The 14,939-nt window shown below is 43.8% G+C and overlaps 1 protein-coding gene across 1 annotated transcript in view; it reads left to right on the forward strand.

The window, feature by feature from the left end:
- The window catches only part of zc3h7b (zinc finger CCCH-type containing 7B), a 47,702-nt gene extending 39,086 nt beyond the window's left edge, over positions 1–8,616 (forward strand). Inside the window, exons 19-23 of the mRNA XM_033013064.1 lie at positions 2,069–2,174; positions 2,627–2,735; positions 3,166–3,299; positions 6,108–6,271; positions 7,601–8,616. Of these exons, the coding sequence (XP_032868955.1) occupies positions 2,069–2,174; positions 2,627–2,735; positions 3,166–3,299; positions 6,108–6,271; positions 7,601–7,790 (703 nt within the window). The 3' untranslated portion in view covers positions 7,791–8,616. The remainder of the gene's footprint in view (positions 1–2,068; positions 2,175–2,626; positions 2,736–3,165; positions 3,300–6,107; positions 6,272–7,600) is intronic.
- The last annotated feature ends 6,323 nt before the right edge of the window (positions 8,617–14,939 follow it).

The following is a 14,939-nucleotide window of genomic DNA, read 5'->3' on the forward strand; positions in this document are numbered from 1 at the left end:
GAGTCAGTCTGAAGAAGAGTCCCGACCCGAAACGTCACTGATCTATGTTCTCCTAAGGTGCTGCCTGACCAGCTGAGTTACTCCAGCAGTCTGTGTTTTTTTTTAATATTTTATTTTATTAGAAGTAAGTACAATCATATGGCACCAAAGTGCCTAATATATATTTTCAAAATCCATTTTATGTACTGCTTCTTATTTTTTTTGTTATATTAAAGAAAGATTAGAATAAGAAAAATAAATTAGATAGTAAAGTTGAGAAAAAGAAAATAGAAAAAAGAGAATAAGACATAAAAAAATTTTTTTTAAAGGTAAGGAGATCATTGTTTATAATCTTGACCAACCCTCGTCCAGCCCTGAAACAGTTAGCTTTTACAATTGTGTTGCACAATATGATTCCAAAAAGACGACAAATGGAGACCAACTCGTTATGAATTGGTCTGATTTATCCATTAGGAGGAATCGCATTTCCTCAAGATGTGCGGTGTCCAACATACTTGAAATCCACATTTTAAGCGTTGGTATTGATGTATTTTTCCAAAATTTAAGTATTAATTTTTTTGCTATTATTAAACCATAGTTAAAAAATAAATTTTGAGATGTGTTCAATTTATTCCCATCTTCCATTACTCCAAATATAATCATTTCAGTATTAGGTTCCATTCTTATCTTAAATAATTTTGTAAATATTTCAAAAATATCACTCCAAAATCTATAAAGTTTTATGCAGGAAACTAAGGAGTGTGTTATAGTTGCGTTTTGGGATAGACATTTATCACAAATGGGGGATATATTTGGATAAAATTTGTTCAATCTTGTTTTTGAATAATATAATCTATGTAAAATTTTAAATTGAATTAGATTATGTCTTACATTAATCGAACATTTGTGAATATATATCAAGTACTTTTCCCATGTAACCTTCGTAATTTTTATCATTAGTTCCCGTTCCCACTCTTCTCTAAGTACCTCTGTCGATGGTAGGTCTATATTTAGAATACTATTATATAAATATGATATTAATTTTTGTGAGTCAGCTTCAATATTCATTGCTTCTTCCAATAATTCAGGAGTTATTTCTTGATATCCTTGTATATATTTTTCCATGAAATCGCAAATCTGAAGATATTTAAAATATTGGTTGTTTTTCAGTTTAAATTTTAATTGTAATTGTTGGAATGATAGTAGGTTTCCCATTTTGTACATATCCCCGATCCTTCTAATTCCAAGACTTTCCCATTGGTTATATGTTTTATCAATAAGAGATGGTTTAAATAAAGGGTTATTCGCTATTGGCATTAACAGTGATAAATTTCTTAATTTTAAAGATAATTTTATTTGTTTCCAAATTCTTATTGTACCATATATAATTGGGTTCTTCTTATATATTGTGTTATTCAGTTTTTTCGGCGAGAAGAGGATCGTTCCTATATTACAAGGATGACAATCCTCTTTCTCCATTTTTATCCATTCTGTCTGTTGGGTAGAACTATCCAGCCAATAAATTATATTCTTAATATGCACTGCCCAATAATAATACATAAAATACATAAGTGAAAGTCCCCCGACCTCTTTTGGTTTACATAAGTGTTTTTTTGTAATTCTATGTGATCTATAGTCCCAAATAAAATTAGTAATATTAGAGTCTAATTTAAAAAATATATATTTTGGTATATATTACCTATATATACCGGTATAGACTGAAATAGGTATAGTAATTGTGGTAAGAAGATCATTTTTATTGCATTTATTCTACCTAATAATGATAAATGAAGTTTTCCAAAATTTAATCAGTGTATTAAGTTTATTTAATAATAATAATAATAAATTTTATTTATGGGCGCCTTTCAAGAGTCTCAAGGACACCTTACAAAAATTGAGCATGTAGAGGAAAAATATGTAAGGGGAATAAAATAAATAGTAGAGACATGACTAGTACACAAAGTGTACTACAGTCTGTGTGGTTGACTGTAATCCGTCACCACTGAGCCATTCCACCAAACCTCTTCGTAAACCCCTTCCGAAGCTTTCACTTCCTTCCTAAAGAGTAATCCTCCTCTTTTTTGCGCAGGTGGACGAAAGAGCGGCGGGTGATGCTGGTGATGTCCAGCGAGCGGAAGAAGTGGGTTTCCATCCGTCCGCTGCCGTCTTGCAGGAACATCCCTCAGCAGTACGATGTGAGTACGGGGAGGCAGCTGGCTGTCCCTTCACAGCTTTCATGACTTTACTTCGCAGCCATTGATGTTTTTAGTTTGAAGGGCCTGTCCCACTTTGCGATTTCAGCGACTGCCGGCGTTGTATCAGGGTCGCCGAAAGATTTTGAACATTTCAAAATCCAGCGGTGACAAAAAAAATGTCGCGACACTTGAAAAAACAACGCGCGTCATATGTAATCACGCCGCACATTGTTCGGTGACCTGATACGTCAGTCAATGATGCCGGCAGTCGCCGGATAAAAAATCGGAGAAAAGAGGGACAGGCCCTTTAGAGATACAGCGCGGAATACAGCGCCCACCGAGTCCGTACCGACCAGCTCTATGTTATCCCACTTTGTTATCCACAAGGCAGGGTTTGCTTGGCCTTTCCTGTGGCGTTAATCCTCCAATATGTCCATCCGCTTACTTTCCAGTTATGTTCACACGTGGCCAACGGGAAGAAGTGCCTGTACATTGGGAACTGCTCCTTCGCCCACAGTCTGGAGGAGCGCGACGCCTGGACCTACATGAAGGAGACCAAAAGTGAGTAACTTTCATTTTCAAACTGTTATCCCAGTTATCCCCCTGTGAGTCCACACTTGCTGGCTGCATTCAAAGAGAAGCACTAGATGTTGGTGCATTTCGTTGTCTCTGTACTGTACACTGACAATGACAATTAAAATTGAATCTGAATCTGACTAGCCCTCTTAAATCACCCAGCGATCTGATCCCCGCCCCCCCCATCGCCCCATTGCAGCTATCAAACGCTTTTTGTGATTTAAAAAAAAAACTTGCCCTCAAGATCCACTTGGACTCTCCCATCTCTCACCTTAAACCCATGTTTCTGATAAACCGAGCAGAAGATGGTTGAGCTCATATATAAGAGTACTCGTGTATAGCAGGTTTGACTGGATTGTACACCACAAGGTTTCCCCTGCATCTCAAGTTTTTTCATTTGCCGCCTTTCATGCAGTGCACGACATGCAGCAGGTGTATGACATGTGGTTGAAGAGTCAGAAGCCAATGATGACTGGAGGGGCGACCGATCTTTCCACTCGGCCAACTGAGAAGCAGATCCACATGCCCACTGATTACGCTGATGTGGGGGTATGTATGAGACTCAAAATTCAAGAGAGTTTATTGTCATGTGTCCCTGATAGGACAATTAAATTCTTGCTTTGCTTCAGCACAACAGAACATAGTAGGCATGACTACAGAACAGATCAGTGGTGTCCATATACCATAATATAAATATATACACACACGAATAAATAAACTGATAAAGTGCAAATAAACAGATAATGGGCTATTAATGTTCAGAGTTTTGTCCGAGCCAAGTTTAATAGCCTGATGGCTGTGGGGAAGTAGCTATTCCTGAACCTGGATGTTGCAGTCTTCAGGCTCCTGTACCTTCTACCTGAAGGTAGCGGGGAGATGAGTGTGTGGCCAGGATGGTGTGGGTCCTTGATGATGCTGCCAGCCTTTTTGAGGCAGCGACTGCGATAGATCCCCTCGATGGTAGGGAGGTCAGAGCCGATGATGGACTGGGCAGTGTTTACCACTTTTTGTAGTCTTTTCCGCTCCAGGGCGCTCAAGTTGCCGAACCAAGCCATGATGCAACTGGTCAGCATGCTCTCTGCTGTGCACCTGTAGAAGTTAGAGAGAGTCCTCCTTGACAAACCGACTCTCCGTAATCTTCTCAGGAAGTAATAATAATAATAATAATGGATGGGATTTATATAGCGCCTTTCTAATACTCAAGGCGCTTTACATCGCATTATTCATTCACTCCTCAGTCACACTCGGTGGTGGTAAGCTACTTCTGTAGCCACAGCTTCCCTGGGGCAGACTGACGGAAGCGTGGCTGCCATTCTGCGCCTACGGCCCCTCCGACCACCACCAATCACTCACACACATTCACACACAGGCAAAGGTGGGTGAAGTGTCTTGCCCTAGGACACAACGACAGTATGCACTCCAAGCGGGATTCGAACCGGCTACCTTCCGGTTGCCAGCCGAACACTTAGCCCATTGTGCCATCTGTCGTCCCAAGTAGAGGCGCTGATGTGCTTTCTTAATAATTGCATCAGTGTTCGCTGACCAGGAAACCTCCCGATCAGCATCTGTTTATGCAGAGTGTCCTCTCGTTCGTGGTTTCTTCTTCGGGGTGGGTTATTTTCCCTCCTCACTGAGTCTGGTCCATCGTTTCCTCCTTCCCTCCTGGGCTAGTTCTCCCTCACTCTGCCACTGCCTTACCTGGTGTCTGCCTCTTGCTCGCTCCCTTCGCGTTTCATCCTCTTGTCTTCTCCTTCGGGCTCCAAATCGTCGAGCCGCCAGACCGGCTCTTCTAGAAAACCAGTTTGTTCCTCTGCAGACTTCGAACCCAGTCGACCTGCTCAGCTTCCTGAAGGAGGCACGCAAGAAAAAGTAAAAGTCTCCCACTGTTCCAAACTCATAATTGGCAGTGGAGTAAAAACCACAGCCCGCCCCCCCCCCCCTCTCTCTCACTGGACTCCATCCATCCTACAATCCTGTCAAGTCAAAGTCAAGTTTATTCGTCACATACACATACGAGATGTGCAGTGAAATGAAAAGTGGCAATGCTCGCGGACTGTGCAAAAAGACTACAAAACTGAATGGAACAGAAACACATGTTCTGGATCCTCCCCTTTCCCCCATGCTCCAGCCTACCATGGAACAAGCCAAAGGAGCAATTCAGTCTCTTATCACTGAAAGTGAACCAGAGCACGGTTGTCAGGCGTTATGGGGAGAAGGCAGGAGAATGGGGTTGAGAGGAAAAGATAGATCGGCCATGATTGAATGGCGGAGTAAACATGATGGGCTGAATGGCCCAATTCTGCTCCTAGAACTTATGAACAGAGGAAAAGGGGAACTCAACAGATTCCGAAGAGATAGAGGGTAGGCTGCAGAGAAGACTAGAGGGCATGGGTTTTTGAAGTGAGAGGGGAATGATGTGAAGGGGCAGTTTTGCACACACACACACACAGGGTGTTGTAGAGATGAACAAACAGCCCGAGGAGCTGGTAGAGGCAGGTACAATTACAACATTACAAAAACACAGACAGAAAGTGCTGGAGTAACTCAGAGGGTCCGGCAGCATCCCTGGACAACATGGATAGGTGACGTTTTGGGTCAGGACCTTTCTTCAGACTGCTAGAAGAAGGGTCCCAACCAAAACTTTATCCATCCATGCTCTCCAGAGATGCTGTTTGATCCGCTGAGTCACTACAGCACTTTGTCATTTTTTGTAACCAGCGTCTGCAGTTCTTTGCTTCTACTTTTGGCCCAGTACATGGATCGGAAAGGTTTGGCGTTATATGGGCCAAAGACAAGCAAATGGGACTAGCTAAAATAGACATCATGGTCGGCATAGATGCGTTGGGCCGAAGGGCCTGTTTATTGTCACGTTTGCCAAGCTACATTGAAATACTTCCTTTGCATACAGCTCAGCAAGACTATCACTATACATGGGGTACAATCCCCCAGTTAGTACAGAATGTAGGGAACTGATCACTGAGTCCATACGCAAGTTGTGCCATTTTAGCGCCATTTTACAGTCCCAGCGGTACCTGGTGTTAAAGGCCCGTTGCAGCCATCGCCTCCATTCTAGTCGTCCCTCTCCTTGCACGGCCCTCTTCAGCCCCTTGTTCCCCGGGGCTACCTCCCGCAGCCCACCTTGATAAGACCCCAGCTTCTTCTTACTGGGCCCTTTGTCCAGTGTCTGCCGTCGTCTCCCTCCTCCTCTCCAGTTCCCTGTCCTCCCAGCAATGAATCTCTGTATGGGGAACAATACCATGAAGCCCATTGATGGTAACTATTGCCGCTGAAGCAATGCTGCCGCAGGAATTTGTTTGGTGGTTCCCCTTTAACCTTCTGCGTTTCACATTTTAACAGATCGGCTACCACTGCTGGCTATGTGGGAAAAACAGCAACAGCGAGAAGCAATGGGAGAGACACATCACGTCGGAGAAGCACAAGGATAAGGTGTTCAACTCTGAGGAGGATCAGAACTGCTGGCAACACCGCTTCCCCATGGGAGAGTTCAAGCTGTGTGAGAGGTGAGACACTGGGGATGGTGTTGACGAAGCAAGAGCTGCCACAGTGTACCAGCTATACACAGTATACCAGCTATACACAGTATACCAGCTATACACAGTATACCAGCTATACACAGTATACCAGCTATACCAGTATACATAGCACATGGGCGGCAGGGTGGTGTGGCGGTCGAGAAGCTGCCTTACACTGTCAGAGACCCGGGTTCGATCCTGACCCACGGGTGCTTGACTGGACAGAGTTTGTACCTTCTCCCCGTGACCCGCGTGGCTTTTCTCCGAGATCTTGGGTTTACTCCAACACTCCAAAGACATACAAGTTTGTAGGTTTTTAAGAAGGAACTGCAGATGCTGGAAAATCAAAGGTAGACAAAAGTGCTGGAGAAACTCAGCGGGTGCAGCAGCATCTATGGAGCGAAGGAAATAGGCAACATTTCGGGCCGAAACCCTTCTTCAGTTGTACAGGGTCTTGGTGAGACCACACCTGGAGTATTGCGTACAGTTTTGGTCTCCTAATCTGAGGAAAGACATTCTTGCCATAGAGGGAGTACAGAGAAGGTTCACCAGACTGATTCCTGGGATGTCAGGACTTTAATATGAGGAAAGACTGGATAGACTCGGTAGAATTTGGAAGATTGAGGGGGGATCTTATAGAAACTTACAAAATTCTTAAGGGGTTGGACAGGCTAGATGCAGGAAGATTGTTCCCGATGTTGGGGAAGTCCAGAACAAGGGGTCACAGTTTAAGGATAAGGGGGAAATCTTTTAGGACCGAGATGAGGAAAACATTTTTCACACAGAGAGTGGTGAATCTGTGGAATTCTCTGCCACAGAAGGTAGTTGAGGCCAATTCATTGGCTATATTTAAGAGGGAGTTAGATGTGGCCCTTGTGGCTAAAGGGATCAGGGGGTATGGAGAGAAGGCAGGTACAGGATACTGAGTTGGATGATCAGCCAAGATCATATTGAATGGCGGTGCAGGCTCGAAGGGCCGAATGGCCTACTCCTGCACCTATTTTCTATGTTTCAGACTTCAGACAAGTTTGTAGGTTAATTGGCTTGGTATATAAAATGTAAAAATCTCCCCGGTGTATGCAGGACAGTGTTAGTCGCTGGACGGCACGGACGCGGTGGGCCGAATGGCCTGTTTCCCGCACGGTATCTCCAAACTAAACTAGTGTTGGAGTAGCTCAGCGTGTCAGGAGACTGAAAGTTGTTGAAGGGCATGTCTCGGGTGTAGGTTGGAAGGATGTAGACTGGTGAAGGAGGGGGGGGGGGGGTGGGGGTGGGATAGGTGCTGTTTGAATGACGCCCACTCTCCCCCTTTCCCAGACACAAGAAGAAGAGCTGTACCGATGGTGATAGCTGCCGCTTCGCCCACAGCCAGGCAGAGCTGAGCGAGTGGCTGGAACGCCAGGAGATCCTGAAAATGAAACTGGCCAAAGCCAAGAAGGACATGCTGATCACCCCGGAGGACAACGATTTTGGCAAATACAGTTTTTTGATGAAAGACATAATTTAATGGATAAAACCGGTTCAGTTTAATTGTTACTGAAACCTTTTAAATTTAAGGAGAACTGATTTTGATAACTTGATGGGTCGTCAGGAATTAATTGTGACCTCGTTACGCTGAGGTGATTCTTGTCGACTCGCTTGGGCTGCATTTCTCTCCCGTCTTAAATGCAGTCGTTGCAGGAAAGGGGAAACGCCTACACAGCATCAGGTAGTGCTAATTGCAGCTGTGGGTAGGGACGAAGGGGGGGGGGGGAGGGGGTCTGTGCGGGTGCCGTAAGTGTGACGTCAACGGGTTATAAACACCTGCACGTTGACTGGTTTTATAAACCCCCCCCCACACTACGGCACAGCGAGAGGTGGCTCTGTGAGTTGACTCTGTGGAACTGAGGAGCTGTTGACAGTCTCAGCCCACTTTCTTCACCGAGATCACTAATTGCAGTCCCCAGTTACTGAACCTCCCGACACAGCTCGTGTTGGAACTTGACCAGGGTTTTATTTTTTTGTTTTTTTTAATAACCTGTGATCGTTGGCCAACAATACTTGCAGGTGCAAACTAACTGTGACCGTATCACATATATGGACATAACTTACCCTAGTGAGGTTGTAGCTCAGTGAGAAAGTAAATGGAGAGGGGGGGGGGGAGGGGGGGGGAATAAATGCCAGAGAGTAGAAAGAGGGCATCGCGATGCACAATTGTCAATATGACCAGGCTGAGAGGTCACGTTTTTTTAAATATATATGTTTTAAGAAGGAACTGCAGATGCTGGAAAATCGAAGGTAGACAAAAATGCTGGAGAAACTCAGCGGGTGAGGCAGCATCTATGGAGCGAAGGAAATAGGCAACGTTTCGGGTCGAAACCCAAGGGTTTCGACCCGAAACGTTGCCTATTTCCTTTTTTAAAATATTTATTTTGTGTTTGTCTCGGGTCAGTAGAGCTGTTTTTAAAAAGGGAAAGATAGTGTTGGTTATGATTTGCCAGGAACGTTACTGAGGTGTTAGCCAGATGACAACATTGATTTCAACAGGTCACATCCACCCAGGCCATCTCCGGAACTGATTTTTAAAAAAAAAAACTATGAGATACTTTAAATGCATCAACTAGTGCCAGGCGCTAATATTCCCATTTTCTTCCTTTTTACTCTCAAAGTCCAGCAGAGATATCCACTTTCTGTATTCTAACCCATCTGGTCACTGTTGTGTGTGAATGTAGATGTTGGGGCGAGGGGAGTGTTGGCTCCACTCTCTTTAAAAGGTGACAAAAGGGTCAGTGGGTAATCATCGAAAGGAAACACCCTGACTGAATTGGGGGGGGTTTCACCCTATTTGAGCAACCCAATGACTGAGGGTAGTTGTAGGAACAAGGAACTGCAGATGCCGGTTTACATTTTTTTAAAAGACAACGTGCTGGAGTAACTCAGTGGGTCAGGCAGCATCTCTGGAGAAAAAGGATGGGTGACGTTTCAAGAAGGGTTCCCATCCGTAACATGTCCCGTCCTTTTCCTCCAGAGATGCTGCCTGACCCACTGAGTTACTCCAGCCCTTTGTGTCTACCTTAAGTCTAGGATGTTGTGAATTTTGCCCCAATCACCTACCAAAGCCAAGAGAGCATTCCTTTAACTTTGAGTTAATTTTTTTTGAGAGGGGAGAAAGGGCCAAAATATCTTTGATTGTACACTTTGGATAGTTAAGAGAGAGAATGTTTGCGAATCAATGATTTGATGGATGGGCCAAAATAACAACTGCCTTGTGCATTAGTTGAATGCAATGTTATGGCTTTCTTCTGCTGAACAATAGTTCCACCCCCTTTATTCATTCACGGCTAGTCCTCCTCAAACATGGTGCAGATGTAATTTAAAATTGATTAAATATCAGGTCATATGATTTTGTTAATATCACGTTGGAAGTTAGCGTTTGCCGAGGCTATTCAAGGTCTTCCAGGGATAGAATCAGTGGGTCATTCTATCTGAAGATTCATGGAGAGGCATCTTCCTCAGTGGGATTAGCCTGGTGTCCAGGAATTAACCTTCAAGACACAATCATGGGCCAAAGTCAAAGAGGGATTAAAACAAAATAATGCATTGTTTGTTTCTGCAACCCATTCTGTCAGATGTCACACAAATTGGTGTTAATTGTGAGTTTTGGAGAGGTGGCGAGTGTGTGTAAGTGGCTTTTATTTTGGGAAGCTGGCTTGTTGCCAATAACACCCGATTCTTTTGTCCGAATTCATTCCATTTTACTGTTTTCTAGTAAACTTCTGTGTACTATTTTATTTTAATATATTAGAAGTTGTTTGATGGTTAAGAACCACCCATTCAGGCACGCAATGTCCTGTTGCTTTTGGTTTCGGAAGGTTGTGGAGCGATGCAAGGTTGAATAAGTTGCATTGCAAATATTGAACCTGGCACCAGTGCAATGAATGTAAGAAGGAACTGCAGATGCTGGTTTACATCAAAGATAGGTAGGCACAAAAGGCTGGAGTAACTCAGTGGGTCAGGCGGCACCTCTGGAGAAAAGGAATAGGTGACGTTTCGGGTCGAGACCCTTCATCAGACTGTCTCGACCGGAAGTGTCACCTATTTTCACACAGAGAGTGGTGAATCTCTGGAACTCTCTGCCACAGAAGGTAGTTGAGGCCAGTTCATTGGCTATATTTAAGATGGAGTTAGATGTGGCCCTTGTGGCTAAAGGGATCAGGGGGTATGGAGAGAAGGCAGGTACGGGATACTGAGTTGGATGATCAGCCATGATCATATTGAATGGCGGTGCAGGCTCGAAGGGCCGAATGGCCTACTCCTGCACCTATGTTCTATGTTTCTATTCCTTTTCAACAGAGATGCTGCCTGATCCGCTGATCCAGCATCTTCTGCCTATATTCGGTGCATTTACTAACTGGCCATGTGGGACCACTTGCAGGAAAATGACAGTAGGCACAATAATGAGGGGGCATTAGTAACTGAAGGGATCAAGACCTCTGCATTAAACAGAAATAACATTTTACCACCCAACTTGCAAAATAAAAAATCTTAAGATGGCCTCATCCATAACTGTGGGGTTGCTGAGCCAAACTGCGACGAATGGGGAAATGGGGTAGGTCGTAACAGGAAAATATGCATGCTGTAATCATATTACTGTTGAATTATTATTATTAGAGAAAAGAGGAATCTTTTCCCTCCTTCGTGTACCAAACAATAAGATTTGATAAGAAAGTTTGGCATAAGGCCACAGTTAGATAAACCTGGTTCAGTTAATTTTTTTTTTCTGCAACCATTTCTTGCTTTAGGAATCTAAGCAAGGTGTGAATTTATGAAATTATGAAATAAGTAAGTGCTTCACATGTATCTTTGTTCAAATGTTATAAGTATTATATTATTGATGGCATGATGTAATTGTAAGGAATTGTAATTCAAATCACTGGAGATGGGACGAATCTTTTTTTCCCCCATTAAGCTTGTGTACTGCTTTGCATTCGGCTGACAACGAGAGCGTGAGCCATGAGTGAAAGAAAACAGAAGTATTCGGGTGGCAAAAGAAAAATCAGGTTTAAAATGCAAGTTATAGCGTTGGCAGATGAATTTGGCCTCTTCTCGTTGGTGGCCAGCTGATATTCTGATCATGGTAACCCCCCGGGCCAATAATTGCACGTCGGGGCTGGACTTTGGCTGGGATGCCACTGACAGTCAAACAGCCCGCTGGATTAAATGCAAGAGTAGCCATGCACAAGAAGTCTGGCAGACCACCGTGAATTTACAGGGCTGGGGTGGGATTACTAATTCACAAGGGATTTTTACAGTGCTTCCATGTTAGTTTGTCACTGTGGAGTACTGTGGCAACAGCAAAAAGGTCAGAGGTGTAGGAAGAAACTCCGATGCTGGTTCACACCGAAGATACACTCAAAATGCTGGGAGTACCTCAGCGGGTCAGGCAACATCTCTGGAGAAAAGGAACAGGAGACGTGTTGGGTCGAGACCCTTCTTCAGACTGAAGAAGAGTCTCAACCCGAAATGTCGCCTGTTCCTCCTCTCCACAGATGCTGCCTGATCCGCTGAGTTACTCCAGCATTTTGTGTCCATCATCAGCACGAGAAAGTCAGTGGATTGCACTGACCTGGCCTCAGGATTACTCCAGGCAGTGGGAGACAGGGTGGAAGAGCACATAGCTTTTAAAGATCTCTATTACATTGCCATGGTTTAAAATAAAAGTCTTATTAATTTAAAAACAAAAAAATAACATGGTAATTCAGGTTGGTTTAGTTCAGAGGCCAGAAAATTTAAGGCATTTGATGAGAGGTGTTAGTCATTCAGCGCAGTGAGAGGGAATGGAATAGTTTTTGTAAGATCGAAGATGAACATAATCATGAATATGAAGTTATGGAGTAAATTGGGAAAGGGGTGAAACTTGCTAAATGAGTATTTGATAACTAATACTAAAGGAAAGGCGAGTTGAAGAAAATGTCTTTCTGTAGACGGTGGTTAACTGTGCTACTAGAATACATAATAGTTTTTAAAATTTCAAAGATAATGTTTAAATGGACTTGGGGAGAGGACATATCTAGGTGGACAAGTCATCCACAGTCTGAACAGACCAACACGCTCTCTCTCCTGTTGGAATGTAAAGTGTTAATTGGCCGGCCATGTGAAAGTTTCATTGCCAGAGGTGTGACAAGGTGGGATTACAGTGACGATCTCCCACCTTACCTCTCCCCCAAATCTATAGTTAGATGGCCCTGATGTTGCTAGCTGGATATCACTCATCAGCAGACCAGTGATGTCTTTGGAGGTCCAGGCTACTCATGGGTGGGGTGGGGTTTGGTGGTAGTGTCAGTGAAGGCAGAATGGGTTGAGGGCATTGAGTGGAGATGTAGGCGGGATAAACTGGGATCATGGTATTGGAGAAGGTGCTGAAGTGTTGAGCCTGAGACCGTTGTGACCCTGGCATGTGACCTTCAGCCATATTCCAGACTGAGGAGCAACCGGGACACATGGTTTCGCTGTACTCTGGGGAGGAACAATGCTGAGTGGAGCAAACCTGAGGATATGATTGTGCTTGTGACAAAATGATCCGCAAATTGGCACTGGAATAGAAGAGAGATGGGAGTTAAATGAAATAATATTGGGGTGAAGGTGAGGGATTCCCCCCCCCCCAACCCCCTCTTCAGAAGCTCTACCTTCTCATTGCAGCCGTATATCAGCTCATCGTTAAAATCATATTTACTTGTTTATATAAAGATATAAATATATATAACTATACATATAAAGTACATTACTGTGATAATGTGTTGGGGCCACCCATGGCTTTGCTAAGTGTGCAGGATGTTGACACACTCTTAAAATGGTTTTAAAATGTCTAACTTCCTAAGAGAGCATGTGAAAGCTAGGTGGCCCCTTTATAGAATAAAGAAAGTAAATGTAGTGATATATTATAGGCCCATGCTGATGCATAGGCTTGTTTGGTGAATTTGTATATGTCAACCAATATTGATGTGGATTAGTAATCCAGATTTTTTTGAGATATGACTAAAGACTATAATGGAAACTAAAATGAACGGGGAATTGTAATCATATTGCATGCAGTGGGTAAAGTAAAGTGGGATTAATGTGCTCACACTTACAGAGAATCTGCTTTACTGATCACTTTGATACTCTTGTCTTCTGTCAGATTTAACAGTTGGTGTGTTTCTGAGTTCCAATTGTATTGTGGACAGGGCTGGATGTGGCGATTTGAGTGGAAACAAACTCCTGCATAAAAGACAGAGTCCCTTCAGCTGGCTCCAACACCAACCATTTCACCTCCCGAGCAAATCCCATTCCTATCATAGCTCCACCGTAACCCATTTCCAGACCTAAACCCATCGTCGCCACCGGTCCAAATCCAACCCCCATCATACACTCCAAGATGGCGCAGCAGTAGAGTTGCTGCCTTACAGCGACAGATACTCTGGTTCGATCTGGTTTCAATATATAACATTGCACAAAATATTCTGCCCACTCTCCTCAAGGGCGGCACAGTGGTAGAGTTGCTGCCTTGCAGCGCCGGAGACCCGGGTTCGATCCCGACTATGGGTGCTGTCTGTATGGAGTTTGTACGTTCTCCCCGTGACCACGTGGGCTTTCTCTGAGATCTTCGGTTTCCTCCCATGCTCCATAGGTTTTAGGTTAATTGGCTTGGTGTATGTGTAAATTGTCCCTAGTGTGTGTTGGATAATGTTAATGTGCTTATCGACGTGGACTCGGTGGGCTGAAGGGCCTGTTTCCATGCTGGATCTCTAATCTAAACTAAAGTTTCTAGCTGGGCTCGCTAGTTGTCCACCCTCCCCCAACATCTAGAACTTCTTACACCCTGGTAGTCAGAACTGAAATTTACTGTTAGAAGGTAGACACAGATCATCGGGGAATGGGTGTGTAGTTAGGGATTAGTGGCGATGAGGGTGGGAGGTGAGGTATGGAGGCTTCCGTCACCCTCAGATTTACTGCATTTCGTTGTCTCTGTACTGTACACTGCACAATGACAATAAAGTTTGAATCTGAATCTGAATCTAAAGTCACTGGTGGCAGAGGTCCCTAGCAGGATTTTATGTCTTTCTGAACCCTTCTGTCCACAGGTTCTTGGGGAGAGCCTGAGTGTAATGTACTGTAAGTAAGGAGAGATATCTCTAGCAAATACTTGTCTCCACCACAGCAAGCATCACATTCTTCACCCTCGTCTTCTGCAGTTTTGTGCTCTGGACTAAGGATAATGTGATTAAAATCTATCTTGGTCAAGTGCAAAATACAAAGTTTGTATTTGGACCCACAGGTGACCATATAATGCAGGTCTTAAGTACATTGAGTTGTCTTCTTATTGAGTCCACACACAAGATTAGAAGTTGTCCAGCCAGAGCTGAACACGCTTCTCGGCATCTGCATACAATAGTGTCTGTCTTGCGCATCTTGTGTGTGATGGTGGAAAGATTGGTGGAAACAGGGCCGCGACGCGAACTCTCTTTCCTTGACCCTCAGTACATTGGGTCAGCCTAGTCCATTAACGGGACAGGTTTCTAAAATATGTATCTTGTTGTGGTAGGGGTTTAATCCCCAAACAGTGCTGGTTAATTCTGTCGGGATATTCCTGTTAACAAATTTTATATTTCAGTTTCCAATAAATGTATTTCTTTTAACA

Source organism: Amblyraja radiata, chromosome 38, assembly GCF_010909765.2.
Source record: "Amblyraja radiata isolate CabotCenter1 chromosome 38, sAmbRad1.1.pri, whole genome shotgun sequence".
NCBI lineage: Eukaryota > Metazoa > Chordata > Chondrichthyes > Rajiformes > Rajidae > Amblyraja > Amblyraja radiata.